Genomic DNA, 17,283 nt, shown 5'->3' with positions numbered 1-17,283 from the left:
TAAAGTCCAGTTTGTCTGAAATAAGTACTGCTACTCTTTTGATTCCATCTACATGATAAATGTTTCTCCATCCTCTCACATTCAATCTGCAGGTGTCTTTAGATCCAAGATGAGTCTCTTGTCAGCAGCATATATATGGGTCTTGTTTTTTTAAATCTATTCTGTCATCCTCTGTCTTTTGATTAGAGCATTTAGTCCATTTACATTCAAAAATATTATTAATAGATAGCTCTTTATTGCCATCTTATTATTGGTTTTATTGTTTCTCTGATCTTTCTTGTCTTTCTTCTGTGTTTGCTGATTTTCCTTAGTGATATATTTGGATTTCTTTCCCTTTATCCTTTGCATATTTATTAGTGGTTTTTGATTTGTAGTTACCATTAGGTTTGTACATACCCTCTTGATGGCCATTCAAGTTTGAACCCATTCTTTGCTCCTGTCATCCTCTCCATGTTTTAGGTATATGGTGTCATATTTTACATCCTTTTATTTTGTGAGCTCCTTGAACTTTTTTAATAGAAATATTCATTTTAACTGCTTTTTGATACCTACTTTCATACTGTAATTTTTATCTTTCTCCTCCACTCACAGAGTTCCCTTTAGTATTTCTTGTAGGGCTGATTTAGTGGTCATGTACTCCTTTAATTATTGTTTGTATGTGAATCTCTTGATTTCTCCTTCTATTTTGAATGTTAGCCTTGCTGGATAGAGTATTCTTGGCTGCAGATTTTTTTTTTTTTTTTTTTTTACCACTCAGCACCTTAAATATATCATGCCACTTGTATCTAGCTTGGAAAGTTTCTGCTGAAAAATCAGCTGATGAAACCTCCTTATAAGGTTTCCTTTGTATGTAACTGTCCTTAATATTTTTTCTTTATCTCTATATTTTGCCATTTTAATGATGAGATGTCTTGGTGTGGATCTGCTTATGTGAATTTTTTTCGGGATCCCCTTGCCTTCTGGATCTGGACATCTGTTTGTTTGCCCAGATTAGGGAAGTTTCCAGCCATTGTTTCTTCAAGTAAATTTTCTGCCCCCTTTTCTCTCTTTCTGGGACTTCTATAATATATATGTTACAATGTTTGATAGAGTCACAGAGTTCCTTAAGTCTATTGTTAATTTGCATGATTCTTTTTTCTCTCTTTTGTTGATCCTGATTACTTTCCTGATCCTAGTCTCCTAGGTCTTTAATTCATTCCTCTGTTTTTTCCATTCTGCTATTCATCCCATCAAGTGCATTTTTCATTGTATTTACTGAGCCCTTTGTCTATGCCATGTTATTGCCTTTAGAGCTCTGTGTTAATGGTCTGTCTCATGGATGTTTTCCACTCTTTCCTCAAGTCTAGGAAGTCTAGTGATCCTTATGATCACTGATTAAATTCTGCACCAGGCACGTTACTTATATCTGTTTCATTTAGATCTCTGGCTGTGGCCTTGTTCTATTCTTTCATTAGGGACAAATTCCTCTGTTTTCTCATTTTATTTAAGTCTCTGTTGCCTATTTGTGTGTTAGGAAGTCAACTATTTCTCCTGTTCTTGAGGATAATGGCTTCATGAAGAAGTCCTATTGTATAGTGTCTATTTCCCTGGGCCTGGTGCTTCTATATGTGTCTCCAACATGTGCTGGTGTGGCCTGCTGTTGTGTCCTGGCTGCTTTATCCTTCAGGTCAGTCATCTGCAGAGGCTCTCTTTGCCTGTTGTAGGCAGTGTTTGGTTCCTGGCCCAAATGTGGCATGCTGTAATTAGGTATGCTCTGGTCTGCTTGTGAAATGAGACCTACTGCCACTGCCATTTGAACTGAGGCCTTACAAAACTCCTGGGTGTGGAGGGGTGCCTGGGTTAAGCACCTGCCTCTTGGTTTCAGCTTAGGTCATGATCTTGTGGCTTGTAGGATCAAGCCCTACATATGGCTCTGTGCTCAGCGGGGAGTCTTCTTGGGATTCTCTCCCTCTGCCCTTCTCCCCACTTATGCCCATGCTCTATCTCAAATAAATAAATAAAGCTTAAAAAAAAAACAAACACGGGGTGCCTGGGTGGCTCAGGCAGTTAAGTGTCTCCTTCAGTTCAGGTTGTGATCTCAGGGTCCTAGGATCAAGCCCCGCATCAGGCTCCCCATTCAGTGGGGAGGCCTGCTTCTCTTCCTCTCTTCCCTCCTGCTTTCTCTTGCTATCTCTCTTTCTCAAATAAATAAAATCTTTTAAACAAATTATTAAAAACAAAAAACCAACAAAACTCCCAGGTGGGGAGATGTAGTATTAGCAGGGATTTGGTCCAGTCTTCTAGGGGAGGGGATCTGCTATGTTGGGACTGAGAAGGGTGGTTCCACTTAGTGCAGGGGGCTTGGCATAAGCAAATTATGAAGTGAGTGTTGGTGCTGTGCTAGTTCCTGCAGTTCCATGTTTATGCTGAGGGCCAGGAGAGATAAATGGCACCTGATAGCTCCTTTGTTACTGGAGGGGTCTCTCTGAATGTTGCCTTTCTGGAACATGCTCTGAGATGAACAACTAACCTCCCCACTGTCTCAGGTATTCTTCAGCCTACTGTTTCCATGCTGTTATGTCCTTGGGTTGTTTGATCTGCTTTTTCTCCAAGAGCAGCCTGAATGTCCTCTGGGAATTCCTTGAGCCAAGTCTTCTGACCCTCAAAACTTCAGGTTTTAAGCTCCACTGGTTTCGAGAACTCATGAAATTTGAGCCCTCTTATTTTTTCTAAGTCAATTGCTATGGGGATTTCTTTTCCCCACGTGCTTCCCTGTGTGCTACTTTGTCTCTCACTCTTCTATGCATCCATGGTTCTCTCCCTACTGTAGTGGCCATGATACATTTCCCTCCCAAGCTGCGTCTCTACATGTTCTTTGATGTGGCTTCTTCTCTACCTTTAGTTGTGGAGTTTGTTTTGCCAGTCTTCAGATTGATTTCTGGGGTATTTAGGACAACTGGATGTATTTGTGGGATGAAACAAGCCTATGATCCTCCTACTTTGCAGCCATTTTCTCAAAATTCTTTTTTTTCCATGAATTTGACAATGGGATTTTAAAGAATTTCCTAGTAGGCTAAAAAGTTGAGAAGAGCTAGTATGTATATAGTCTCACTTGTATCTAATCTAGGCATCACAGAGAGACTTCTCAGAAGAAAGGACAGAGTAGCAGTGACATATGTTTGCTCTACAAAGGCTTTTGAGTTATACCAATGTAAGCATTACAACTGCTTAAAAAACCTATCAAAAGCACCATACCACTCCAGAGATTTCAGGAACATGACCTCAAACTAACTTGCATCAGTTATAGTTACCACTTACTCAAATACATTTGGTGTTTGAAAGAAAAATCTGAGTTTTATATTAAATTAAACAATTCACACTAATGGTATATAATAAAAATTTGGAATATGAGATAAATGTCAGTGCTATTTTTTTTATTAAAGTTTCTGTTTTATCATACTCAAGAACAGACAAACAATATGTTTAAAATTATATGAGACATAGAAATATCTGAACACTACTATGTAGTTCCTGTTAGAAATCTAAATTAATGGGGGCACCTGGGTGGCTCAGTTGGTTAAGCCTCTGCCTTTGGCTCAGGTCATGATCCCAGAATCCTGGGATCAAGCCCCATATCAGGCTCCATGCTCAGTGGGGAGTCTGTTTCTCCCTCTTTCCCGGCTAATTGCCTCTCTCTCTCAAATAAATAAATAAAAAAAAAAAAAAAAAAAAAGAAATCTAAATTCATTTACCTCACATAAAATAAGATCAACTTAAAATGGAGGTTGATGCAAGATGCTTAACCAACTGAGCTACCCAGGCACCCTGCAATTTTCTTATTTTAAAATATTTTCTTGATATTTTTCTTAAGTATAATTTATGCTGAATAAACTATATGGAAACATATAGAATATTCCTAACAGGAAAACTAGATTTATCACTGACATACTTCTAAGAACTATTGAATTTTATATTTTTTAGAGCCATTTAACTTTTTGTTTTTTATATTTTATTTATATTCAATTAATTAACAGAGTGTATTATTAGTTTTAGAGGTAGAGTTTAATGATTCACCAGTTGCATATAATACCCAGAGCACATTACATCAAGTGCCCTCCTTAATGCCTATCACCCAGTTACCCCATCTCCCCACCCATCTCCCCTCTAGCAACTCTCAGTTTGTTTCCTATACTTAAGAGTCTCTTATGGTTTGTCTCCTCTGCTTTCATCTTATTTTTCCCTTCCTTCCCTTATGATCTTCTGTTTTGTTTCTTAAATTCCACGTATCAGTGAAATCATATAATTGTCTGTGATTGCTTATTTTGCTTAGCATAATACCCATAGTTCCATCCATATAATTGCAAATGGTAAGTTTTCATTTTTTTTGATGGCTGAGTAATAATATTCCATTGTATATCTACCACATCTTCTTTATCCATTCAATCTTTGATAGACATCTGGGCTTTTTCCATATTTGTGGACATTGTGGACATTGATGCTATAAACATTGGGATGCAGGTGCCTTTTCAGGTCACTATGTTTACATCTTTTGGGTGAATACCTAGTAGTACAGTTGCTGGGTCATAAGGCAGCTCTATTTTCAGCTTTTTGAAGAACTTCAAAAAAGTTTTCCAGAGTGGCTGTACCAGCTTGCATTGGTTCCCCTTTCTCTATAACCTTGCCAACATCTGTTGTTTCCTGACTTGTTAGTTTAGCCATTCTGACTGGTATGAGGTGGTATCTCATTGTGGTTTTGATTTGTATTTCCTTGATGCCAAGTGATGTTGAGCATTTTCTCATGCGTCTGTTGGCCATTTGTATGTCTTTGGAGAAATGTCTGTTCATGTCTTCTGCTCATTTCCTTTTTTAAAAGATGATTTGTACATTTATTTGAAAGAGAAAAAGAGCAAGAGCATAAGCAGGAGGAGCACAGAGGGAGAAAGAGAAGCAGGTTCCCTGCTGAGCAGGGAGATTGATGAGGGGGCTTGATCCCAGGACCCTGGGATCATGACTTTAGTTGAAGGCAGATACTTAACCAGCTGAGCCACCCAGGTGTCCCTTTTCTGCCCATTTCTTGCTTCTGGTGTCAAGTTTGATAAATTCTTTATAGACTTTGGATACTAGCCCTTTATCTGAAAAGACATTTATAAGTTGTTTTCTCCCATTCAGGAGATTGTTTTCTAGTTTTGTCAACTGTGTCTTTTGCTGGGCAAAAGCTTTTTATAAGAATCATTTAACTTTAATTTGACATTTCTTCAAAAAGTTAATTGCACAAAGACATCTGCCCAGGTATTTTCTTTCTTTCTTTCTTTTTTTTTTTCTGTTCAACTTCCTATAATTGTTTCAAAAGAACTCGTACTTATTAAAATGTAATAAAACAATTCTACCACTAAAGAACGATATTAAGAAGTTATTATGGAAAAACATAATATCAGAAATCAACAGAAGAAAGATGCTCACCACAGGACTCCCTAAAATGAACCTCAAATATACTGGTAGAAAGTGATTGGATATTCTTTTGCCCTAGGAATATCTGAATAAGCTTTCTTTGAAGACAGGATGCCAGTCCCACACTAATATCTTTCTTCTCTTACCTTTTGTTTCAGATATGGGGCATGATTGTCTTCCTTGGCTGAGAGATACAGGGAGCGCACCTGTTCCTGCACTGCATTGTAGAAAGTTGTCTCCCAAAACTGCTGATTCGTCCAAATGGGGTGGTCCTGAACACAGGTGTAAGCAAACTGGCTGACTCCAGGGGCCAGTTTCTGTGAGAACATACAATATGCATCACCACAGGGCTGACAGTCATGACAATTCAGAAAATTACAGGACTCATGGTTAACCACAGATATCATCAAAGGGTTTATCTAAACAGTATTTTATGGCAGTACAAGCTTAGCAATCAGCAACATATTCATTTTTAACTGACAACTTTGGGCTTGCTATGAAGCCCTTTACGGTTTCAGTCACTTTATGGACATTTTAGCAACAGCTAGAAATCAAAGTTATTATCTGATTTAGAGAATATTTGAAAAGTACTTGGCACTGTACTATGCACATAACAGACACTGTAGAGTTGGTAGCTCTTATAACAATTAGGATATGTAAATGAAATCCATCATAACCTAAACATAAAACTTCAGATAATTCAAATTTTTTTCTACAGTACATTTTTTTGAGGGCACAAAATGAAATGTGAGTGCGCCTGCAGCTTGGCCTTACACACAGAATGAGGGCAGATCATGCATTTGGGACTCAAGAAGAATCGTACCCTCCCTACTGATTACTCTAGCCCTTTTCCTCCCCACCAAGGCTGCTTCCTGTCTCACATACCCCTTAGCAGACTGTCCTGGGCTTTGAGGGCCTTTTCTGGTAACCAAGTCTGGTCATAGGAGGTAATCTCAAACCAGACCTTCTTTTCCAGGACTTCTTGCTGGGCTTCAATGCACGAGTAAACCTTACTCTGTGATTTACAATAGAGAGAAGGAAAACTAACTCTGCAGGTACTTGTGTCACTTCATAAATATTGACATATCTTATTTAATACCGAATATAAGTTGCACATTATTATTGCCAATTAAAAAAGAGGAAATAAAAGTTCAGGGAGGTTTAATGATTGCCTAAAGTCAGATAACAAAATACAGAAGTAGTGCAGCTAGTTTTTAAGCCCAAAGTTTGTTTGGTTCCAAAGCCCCTGCTTTTTTTCTATACCAAATTGTCTTGCAAAAGAACATCATAAAATAAGTACTAATTAGCACTGCTGTTTTTTTCTGCACTTTAGGATTTTCTTTCCAAAGTAATATTCTTCCTTGAAGATCTGATATGATTTTGATTAACATTGTATTTTGACTTTTACATATGATATATATATTGTCAAGTTTCAGTTAATGATTTAAACCATCTTTCCACGGCTCTTGCTTTCATTTCCACATATTAAAGCTATTTCAAAAAAATTTTAATCCATCATTTCTCAGCAAACAGAAGGTAACATTCTCAATAGACAATTTTCTTTGTCCATTTTATTTTTTGGAATTAAGTTTGTTTTCTGTGAGTAGAACTAAATATTGGACACTGAAGATTACCATTAAGGTTATATATATAGTTGGTTCATTTCTTAGGAATGCCTAACAGATGAATAAGATACCTGGTAAAAATGATATCCTCAATACATCCTAATTTCCTTTTTGGTCTAGAGCAGACTAAAACCTAGAACTGGAAATAGGCACCACACATTCCGTGAAACATAGTATTTATGTAGTTGGAAGTTGGATGGCTGTGATTTTGCTTTTGAGAGTCTTTGTATTTCTGCATCCCAAGATAGGATTATGTACTGCTGCTGAGGTGACTGAATGTAACTCCTATCAGGTGGCTATAAGTTGGGCTTGACTGTGAAACAAAAATCAAGAGTTCCCCAAGGGGAAGCTGCATTAGGATCACAGTTGATCTTCATAATGCCTGCATACTTGTTTAAAATACAGTTACGATCTACCAATGGGAAATAATGGGCAAAATGTGTGTGGTTTGTGCATACGTAAGCAGAAGCCACAATATGAATCACATATTCCTCCTATACTCTGCTTGTAGATACTTGGGGTGTAGGTTGCACTTTTGTTGTTGTTGTTGCCCCGCAGCACTCTCAGGACTAACAATGATCTCAGTAGCAGTGCACAGACCTATTTTGAAAGGGATTTTAAAGGCATGGAATTCAAACAAGACAAAAGCATAATTTTCAGTTGCCTTTCCTGTAAGTACGGTCAAAGGCAGCACTATTTCTTACAAGTGCATAATAATAAATAGCAGCTCTTGAAATTTCAGAGTTCTGAAATTAATACAGATGAGTTCAGAAAACCACAGCTTTTTAATAAATTCTTATCAGTTTCTCAGATAAGGTACTTTTAGGATCATTGACACACCAAAAAAGCTATTATCAATTATAGATCTCTTATTACAACTTGACAGAGCTCCATAGGGATCTGAGAGTATAATGAAGCCCAGCCTTTCTTTTTCAGCACTTTTCTTCCTGATGTTGCATATTCCCTTTCCTTGGCACATATCAATTATCATCTTCCTATTTATTTTATTTATTTTTTAAAAAGATTTATTTATTTATTTATGATAGATATATATATAGAGAGAGGCAGAGACACAGGAGGAGGGAGAAGCAGGTTCCATGCAGGAGACGTGGGACTCGATTCCAGGTCTCCAGGATCACGCCCTGGGCTGCAGGCAGCGCTAAACCGCTGCGCCACCGGGGCTGCCCATCTTCCTATTTATTGACAAACAAAATGAATAAGCAAAAACTCCCCTAAATCTTCCAAACAAAAGTGGACTGTTTATGTTTCAAGGCAGAAAGATGTTATAAAACAGTGACAGTGGCTCAAAAGGTCAGAACTCACAACTTGTTTACCAGGTGAGAAACTGTAGCAGAGGGAAGTGACTATAGAATAAATACTTTTTGGTGACAAGGCAGTCACACAATAGTTATTGCATCTGATATATGCATAAGAAATCATTAATTCCCAAATACTTCAAATGTGATTATTTTTCCAAACATGAAATTCGCCTCCTTTTTTTTTTGTGGCTTCCTGCTGTTTTGCCAGCCACAAGCAAGGCCCACTGTTGTTTCTCACTGTTAGGATGGGCAGGGCGGGTATGTTCTTAGGACCAGCAGAGGGCAGTAGCATCTTATTCTGCCTACATCACATCAGGGTTTTAGATAGGAATTAGAAAAATGGAGCATTGTAGTCTAGCTGGTCTTGAAGAGGTGGTAAGATGAATAGTGCCTATCTTCACTGTATATTTGAGAGACTGGCTCTATGAAGAAAATGGATTTACCCAAGGTCATACAGCAAGATGGGTAGAGGAGAAAGGAATAGAAATAAGGTTTTCTATTATTCAACATCACTTCTGTAAGATACAAAAATTAAGATATTCCACAAAACAAAAACTATGTTATAATTATCTAGAGAAAGATGTGATAAGATTGTTTAGAGTTTCCAACTCGCTATGTCCTATGATAGTAATATTAGTTGTAAACAAAGAAAATAGGCATCTATCTATAAAACTATCTCCTGATTCTAATCTTTGGTTTGAAGAAAACATTTTCTTTTATTTGAAGAAAAAACTTTCCTAAAATGGTTTCTCAAATTGGCCTATATGCCAACTTTATGACCTTTTATTTTGCACAAAGATGAGACACAATGCTGTTGTCAAATGACATCTCTTCTTCTTTCCCTCCAATTTTGGCAATACTATTTAATTTACACTTCCTAATAATTCTTGATTCTTCTCTAAACAAACAAATGATATTTTGCGATACAATTTTATGAGATGTTAAAAAATATGTTGACTACCTTCCTTATCTAGAAAAAAAATAACCCAAATGGTACTAGATTAAGCGATGCCATTCATTTTCCACAAAGCGTTCAAAGGAAACCTCAGCAAGGGATAGGATATGGAGAAAAAACTCACAAGGCTCACCAATCAAGAGGCCAGATTCAAATCCAAATAAATGGACACTTATCATCTCAGAGACGAGTTGGTCAAGGGAAAGGTTAAGATATCAGTATGAGGGGCCTGTCTAAGGTCTGGCTAGACATGTTTGTTCTCTAGGCCCAAGGCCCCAATTAGGGAGCTCAGATGGAAACCAGATTTCAGGAAAAAAAGCTAGCTAGTAGGACTAATTCCATAAATATGTAATGGTCTTAAAGAATAACACAGAATACAAAGATTCACTGTTTAAGTTGCTGGGTATTTCCTATCTAGCTCTGGATACTGGAATAAAAGTATACCTCTTTGCACAGTCTGGGGACAGTGCCAGCCAGTCATTTTATGATTCTACACTGGCCAGACCAATTCCAGATATTCAGTTGCTTTAAGAATTTGAATTTTTTTTTGTTTCAAATTTTATTTAAGTTCCAGTTAGTTAACAGTGTCATATTAGTTTCAGAAGTAGAATTTAGTGATTTATCACTTACATATAACATCCAGTGCTCATCACAAATGCCCTTTTAATACCCAACACCCATTTAACCCCCCGCCCCCCCCCCCCCCCCCCCGCCTGCCTCCCTCCAGCAACCCTCTTTGTTTTCTGTAGTTAAGGGTCTATTTTATGGTTTGCCTTTCTTTTTTCCCCTCTAAACGCTTAGTCTGAGAGACAAACAAAAGGAAGATAGGAATAGGAAAAATGTGAATCAAAAACTAGTATTTATTAAAATTTTTTAAAGATTTTATTTATTTATTCATGAGAGACAGAGACAGAGACAGAGAGAGAGAGAGAGAGAGAGAGAGAGGCAGAGACACACGCAGAGGGAGAAGCGGACTCTACTCAAGGAGCTCGTTGTGGGATTTGATCCCAGAACCCTGGGATCACGCCCTTAGCCAAAAGCAGACGCTCAACCGCTGAGCCACCCAGGTGTCCCTGTATTTATCAAATCTTAAACAAACCTTAAATGTCTTTGCTTGGTGCATTTTTTTTTTAATGGGACATTTTACATTATAGATTTGGTTGAAGCCCATTCTGTACCTCTCTTGATCCCATTTCCCTCTGAATCCAGAGATAACAATGATCCTGAATTAGGTATTTTTCACTCCCATTTATATGATTTTTATACTGTATATGATTCACAAATCATATACAGGATTATATTGTAGGTTTCATTTTATCCCTTATTGATGATGCTTCTCAAAGTATACAACTTATATTTCATTGACTTATATAACATTTAGTTAAGAACTAGGGGTGGTGGAAGGGGAGGAGGGCGGGTGTTGGAGGGGAATGGGTGACGGGCACTGAGGTGGACACTTGACGGGATGAGCACTGGGTGTTTTTCTGTATGTTGGTAAATGAACACCAATAAAAATTAATTAAAAAAAATAAATGTTTGGATCATTCATGTAAAAAAAAAACATTTAGTTAAACTATATAATTGAGACAAAACACAACGAACTCTGTAAACATACAACTCAGAAGGAGCAGAAAGAGTAGCCTATAAGCAAGGAGTATATTGGATATTGTGTGCACTGGTCAGTGGAATTTATAGAATGGTAAATAATCCAAGTGGTTAAAAAAAGGTAACTGTTATAGTTTTTTCTGTTCTGCTACCTGACACTCCAAGATTGAACAATGAACATAACCTCAAATTCCTAATGGTCTAAACCTCTCTCAGGTTACTTAGAAAATCCAGGCACACAATTCCTATACAAGAAGTATATTCACTCACCAGCATTGCCCAGTATTCATTTGATATGCCAATTTCAGTAGCTGGAATGACAGGGATGAAGTCCTTAAACCACTTATCCTTCTAATGATTCTCTGTATTAAGTTGTTTAGTAAATATTAAGAGATCAGATGACATTTCAATTTTTTTTCCTTTGTGGTCTAAAAACTAGTAGGTATCAAATATATGCTTGTTGTCAAGTCCTCTGCCTGGTTTGGTAGTCTTTTTTTTTTTTTTAAGGTTTTATTTATTTTAGAAAGAGAAGTAGAGTTGAGTGAGTAGGGCGAGGGGCAAAAGAAGAGGGGAAGCAGACTCCTCGCTAAATGTGGAACCCAATGTGACCAGCAGCACTATCTCACAACCTTGAGACAATGACCTGGGCCAAAACCAAGAGTCAGTTGCCCAACTGACTGAGTCACCTGGGAGACCCCCTGGGTTTGGCTTTTTTTTTTTTTTTTTTAAGGACGCGTTTTATTTTATTGCAGTACTTCTTGTAGGGACAAAATGTGGAAACAGAGTGTATTACCATCCTAAGGAAATAATTGACTAAATGGTGGTATAGTCACATCACAGAAGATAAAGCAACACAGACTATTGTATGGCTAAGAGTGAGTAAGCTCTCTATCAATTGACCTGGAAAGATTTCCACTATGTATTTTTACTAAGAAAGGAAATGCAAAGAATTTTATAACCTCTTTATTTTGTAAAATGGTGAGGAGGAAATCCCCATGTATAGAGTTTGTCTAATTAAAAGAATAGGTAGAAGGTGTGCAAGGGCACACAGAAGTTGTTAACTTGCTCAGAGCAAGGGGGATGGAGTTATTGGGGAGAAGGGGAGAGAGAGGAGGTAAGCAGGTGGGTTTGGTATTCTTAAAAATACAAGATAGGATCCAATATTCCTCCTTCTCCCTTTTTGCAGGTTTTTTTAAACTTTATATAAATGGTACCATATTGTGCTTTCTCTTGCAACTTGGTTTTTCACATATTATGGTGCTAGGCTTATTCAGGCAATAACAATAAATAATAAAAATTACTAAAAGTAATTTAGTAACTTTAACTGAGCTTTTATTATATTTATTAACGTACTTAGTACATATGCAACCTTATGATCCAGTGACATAAGTACTATTATTTACTCTTGTTTTATCAGTAAAGGAACTGAGGTACAGAGCGGTTAAGTAACTTGTCCTAGAGAAGACTGCCCAGAAGTGGTGGAACTAGAATTGGATTCAAACTCTGGTAGTTTAGCTATAGAATTTAGTTTCTGAATTACTGCATAATTTAACTACTGTATAGAATTCCAATACATGAGTACATATTTCCTTGGTCTTGTTAGTGGACACTTGTATTATTTCCAACTTTTTGTTATAAATAATGGTGTATGAACATTATCAACGCATATCAACTCTCAACTCTGATTATTGGTTTCAGTACCATTTAATAGTGCCTGGAAATACTTTAGAGGGGCCTAAGAAAAAGATAATTCCCATTGTTATCTGTACCAATAAACATTTTTGGGTTATTGATACACTGGCTATTTTTCCAATATGAAATTATTTCATGCAGATTTTTTTACAAATCTATTTTTAAAGTTAATAATTCTTTAATGTCAAATATCCAGTGAATGAGTTTTTAATTATCTTATAAATGTTAAATGTTTTTCTTTTTTTCTCCGTTTTGTTTTGTTACACAGTTTGTTTGATTCAGGAAGGACCTAAATATGGTCCATATATTACCATTAGTTTATATATCTCTGAGGTCAGTTTTAGTTTATAGGTTCCTCTACCATCTGTCTGTCTCTTTCTCTCTCTTACTTTCACTCCCATTTGCAATCTATTTATTGACGAAACTGGATCATTTATCCAATAGTTTCCATTAGTGTGGTGGTTGCTGACTGTATCCCAGTGGTACCATGTGACATTCTTTTGCCCTCTGTATTTCCTGCAAATAGGCAGTTGTATCCAGAAGCTTGTTTATTTTCAGGCTTATTTGGCAAGAATACTTCATGGATGGCACCACTATTTACAGCTGTCTCTTTCTTTGTGATGTTAAAGGTTACTGACAGTCAATGCTTAGATTTATTAATTATTAGGAAAAATAAAATAGTGATATTCTCATTCTAGCATTATTTCCTCACTTATTAGTTAGAACATTTCTATAAAGAGAAACTTCTCATCAACTGGTGACACAAACATGTACCTATACTGGAAAGATACATGATATTATCCCTTCATTTATCAATTTTAAAAACAATGTATTGTTTTCTAGCATCTATCAGAGATGACCGGTTTTTTCTTTTTTTATTCATATTTTTACGAACTCATGGATTTAAAAACCTATTTAAGTATTCTTAAACCTGTTTAGGATGAAACTAAGAAAATCTATCCATAAATGTTTACTGTAAACCTGTGCTTTTCATTAACTCAATACCAAGCACTATGGGACTTCTGTCTACAAAGTGCTTATAATCCCTTTGGAGAGACAAGAATTCCACATGTGAAATTTATGAGCCTAATAATATTGTATATAGAACCACTATAAACCAGTAAGATTAAGGAGTTGGTTGGGAGAATACCATCAGTAAAGAGGCTAGAAGATACATAACAAGGTGTTTTCTCCAAGGTGTAACTACAAAAGGAACCAAAGAAGAAAGGCATCAGTTGGTCCTGGCATAGGAAACGGAAGAATTTGGTGAGTCATAGCTCTCACTATATGTACTTGCAAATAGCCCAAAAGCTCAACAAAAATGTTTATTATGGCATTATCTCTAATAGCTATACTCCCTCCAAAGTTAGCAATTTTAATGTCTAATTATAGAGAGAAAGGTTAGGCAAAAAACAGAACATTATCAACACAAAAGAATATTATGCTGCCATTAAAGTAGTTAATGTGATGAAGTATTTATGTGACACTTGAGAAAATCAGCCAAATATGCTATGATGATGTCCATAAGTATACAAAAACTAGTAGAAAAAGGCAAAATTAAAATGAAGTAAAAGTAACAGAATTTTGACAATTTATATTCCTTCTTCAAAAAGAATTTTAAGGGTTATTTTTATTAAATGTGGCAGATTTAATATTCTTTTGCTCCTTAAAGGCCATTGAAATGACAGCAAAAGAGAAAAATGGTAAAACAAGAGTAAAGAGAATGAGAAAGACAACACCATCAGTGATGTTAATACAATTTTAGAAGTCATAAAGCAGACTTATAAGCAGCAGCAAATTTTGAAGATCAGATAAAGCTGAAACTCTATACTACTTAGAGAAGGAAAAGCCCTTTTCACACTTTAAAAAAGTATATTTTATTGTATATGACTGATATCTCATACAAAAATGGAAACAACTCAAATGTTCATCAGCTGATGAATAAAATGTGGCACATACATGCAATGTAATATGTGGCAATAGCAAGATATGAAGTACTGATATATGCTATCCCATGGATAAACCTTGAAGACTTTTTGCTATGTGAAAGAAGTCATTAGGAAGGATCACATGTTGTAAAATTTCATTCATGTTAATGAAATGTCCAGAACAGGCAAATCCAGAGGTAGAAAGTATCCTCCTTGACTTTAATAGTACAATAGCAAAATATCCACGCTTTTCAAGGGCATATGAAACATTTACCAAAACCTGACTGCAGGTGATAAAATAAGCCTTCATATATTTTAAAGGGATTCAAACCATACAAATATATTCTCTAACCAAAATGGAATTAAATTAGCAATTAATAACAGAAAGTTATCTGGAAAATCTCCAAATTTGGAAACTAACTCATGGATCAAAGAAGAAATAAAAGGGGAAATTAGAAAGTACTTTGCATTAAATGAAAGTGAAAACATATTAGAATTTATGAGATGCCACTAACCCATTTCTTTTGGGAAGATTTACAGCACTAAATGCCTGTGTTAGCAAAGAAGAATGGTCTCAAATCAATAACCACAGCTTACACTTAGAAAAAATAGGAAAAAAAAAAAAGCAAATTAAAGACAAAGCAAACAAAAGAAGGGAATCAAGATCAAAGCAATCATCAATGAAACAGAAAACAGAAAAATAAAAAAAAAAAATCAATAAAACCAAAAGCAGATTCTTTGAGATTACTAAAATAAATCTTTAGCCAGACTGATCAGAATAATAAGACAAAATTACAAATGTCAGAAATGAGAGGTAACATCAGCAAACATTCTACAGACATTTTATTTTTATTTATTTTTTTAATTTTTATTTATTTATGATAGTCACAGAGAGAGAGAGAGAGAGAGAGAGAGAGAGAGGCAGAGACACAGGCAGAGGGAGAAGCAGGCTCCATGCACCGGGAGCCCGACGTGGGATTCGATCCCGGGTCTCCATGATCGCGCCCTGGGCCAAAGGCAGGCGCTAAACCGCTGCGCCACCCAGGGATCCCTCTACAGACATTTTAAAAAATCATAAAGAAATATGAACAACTTTATAGTCCACATATTGACTATTTAGATGAAATAGACAAAGTCCTTAAAAGATACAAACTACAAACCTCACTCAGGAGGAAATATAACTTGAATATGCCCATAACTATAAGAGAAATTGAAACTGTAGTAAAAAGACTTCTCAAAGAAAGCCCCAACATGAATGGCTCCACTAAAAACTCTTAAACATTTAAGAAATAACTTATACTGGGATCCCTGGGTGGCGCAGCGGTTTGGTGCCTGCCTTTGGCCCGGGGTGCGATCTTGGAGACCCGGATCGACCCACATCGTCTCCCAGTGCATGGAGCCTGCTTCTCCCTCTACCTATGTCTCTGCCTCTCTCTCTCTGTGACTATCATAAATAAATAAATGAAAATTAAAAAAAAAAAGAAATAACTTATACCAATCTACCAAACTCTTCCAAATAATTAATGACAGAAGACCTCTAAACTCATTCTATGAGCGTGTTATCTCTGATTACAAAACCAGAAGATATTACAAAATTAGACCAATATGCTTCACGAATATAGATGCAAAAATTCTAAACACAATTTTAGCAAATCAAATGTAGCATATATATATAAAAGGATAATACATTTTTACCAAGCAAATTGCAAATTCAAAATAAGGCAATGGCATAAAGAGTGAGGGTGGATGAGGTACTGACGAATCAATGGTTCCAATGCCCAGGGATTTTTGGTTTGGCAGATTCCAGAGATGAAATGACAAATACAAAGAGGCTATATATTTACCCCAAATAGCACATGTTCTAGAGTAACCTTTATTCATCCACTGATGAAAATGAATACTGTTCCTAGATAAAAATAATAGGTTAGCCACTCTAAAAACAGCCGATACTTCTTGGATTCCACTTTATCAGAGATTAAGGGGAAACTGCCTTTTAGGACTTAGGGAATGTTTTAGATGACCTGAAGCGATCACTATAAAACAATTTTTACAGTGCGTCACAAAGGTCTAAAAGAGGTGGGAATTCATGGTATAAAAATATTATGACATTGGACTTGGCAATGATTTATTTCTCAGATTATTAAAGGCATAATAACAAAAGAAAAAAAGGGAAATTGTACTTCACGAAATTTAAAAATTTTGTACATCAAAAGATACTATCTGCAGAGTAAAAAGGCAACTCACAGAACGAGAGAAAATATCTGCACATCATACATAAGATAACCATACTCTGAAAAATATTACAAATCATGTATCTGATTAATATTTAGAATATATAGAGAACTTCTAAAACTCAAAAATAACAACAAGAAAAACAGCCTGATTAAAAAATGGTTAAAGGACTTGAGTGGACATTTCTCCACAAAAGATAGATGGCCAATAAACACACGAAAAGATGCTCATATCACTAGTGGTTAGAGAAATGCAAATCAAAACTATAGTAAAATACTACCTCACACCCATTAGGATTGGTACTATCAAAAAAGAAAAAAGCTAACTCAGAAAACAGGATGAAGGGGATTGGGAGATATAGGCTTCCAGTTACGAAATGAGTAAGTCACGGGGATAAAAGGTAGAGAACAAGGAATACAGTCATTGGTATTGCAATAGCATTGTCTCGTGACAGATGGTAACTACACTTGTGAGCATAGCATAATGTATAGACTTGCTGA

The 17,283-nt window shown here is 36.1% G+C and overlaps 1 protein-coding gene across 3 annotated transcripts in view; it reads right to left on the bottom strand.

Annotated features, from left to right (window-relative positions):
* SBF2 (SET binding factor 2) overlaps positions 1 to 17,283 on the bottom strand; it is a 466,812-nt gene that overhangs the window by 77,102 nt on the left and 372,427 nt on the right. For all 3 annotated transcript variants that reach the window (XM_072725665.1, XM_072725663.1, XM_072725664.1), the window contains exon 18: positions 5,574 to 5,744. In XM_072725665.1, the coding sequence (XP_072581766.1) occupies positions 5,574 to 5,744 (171 nt within the window). The remainder of the gene's footprint in view (positions 1 to 5,573; positions 5,745 to 17,283) is intronic.

The sequence above is a fragment of the Vulpes vulpes genome, chromosome 11, assembly GCF_048418805.1.
Source record: "Vulpes vulpes isolate BD-2025 chromosome 11, VulVul3, whole genome shotgun sequence".
NCBI classification, from domain to species: Eukaryota; Metazoa; Chordata; class Mammalia; order Carnivora; family Canidae; genus Vulpes; species Vulpes vulpes.
This window is presented reverse-complemented; position numbering and strand designations above follow the sequence as displayed.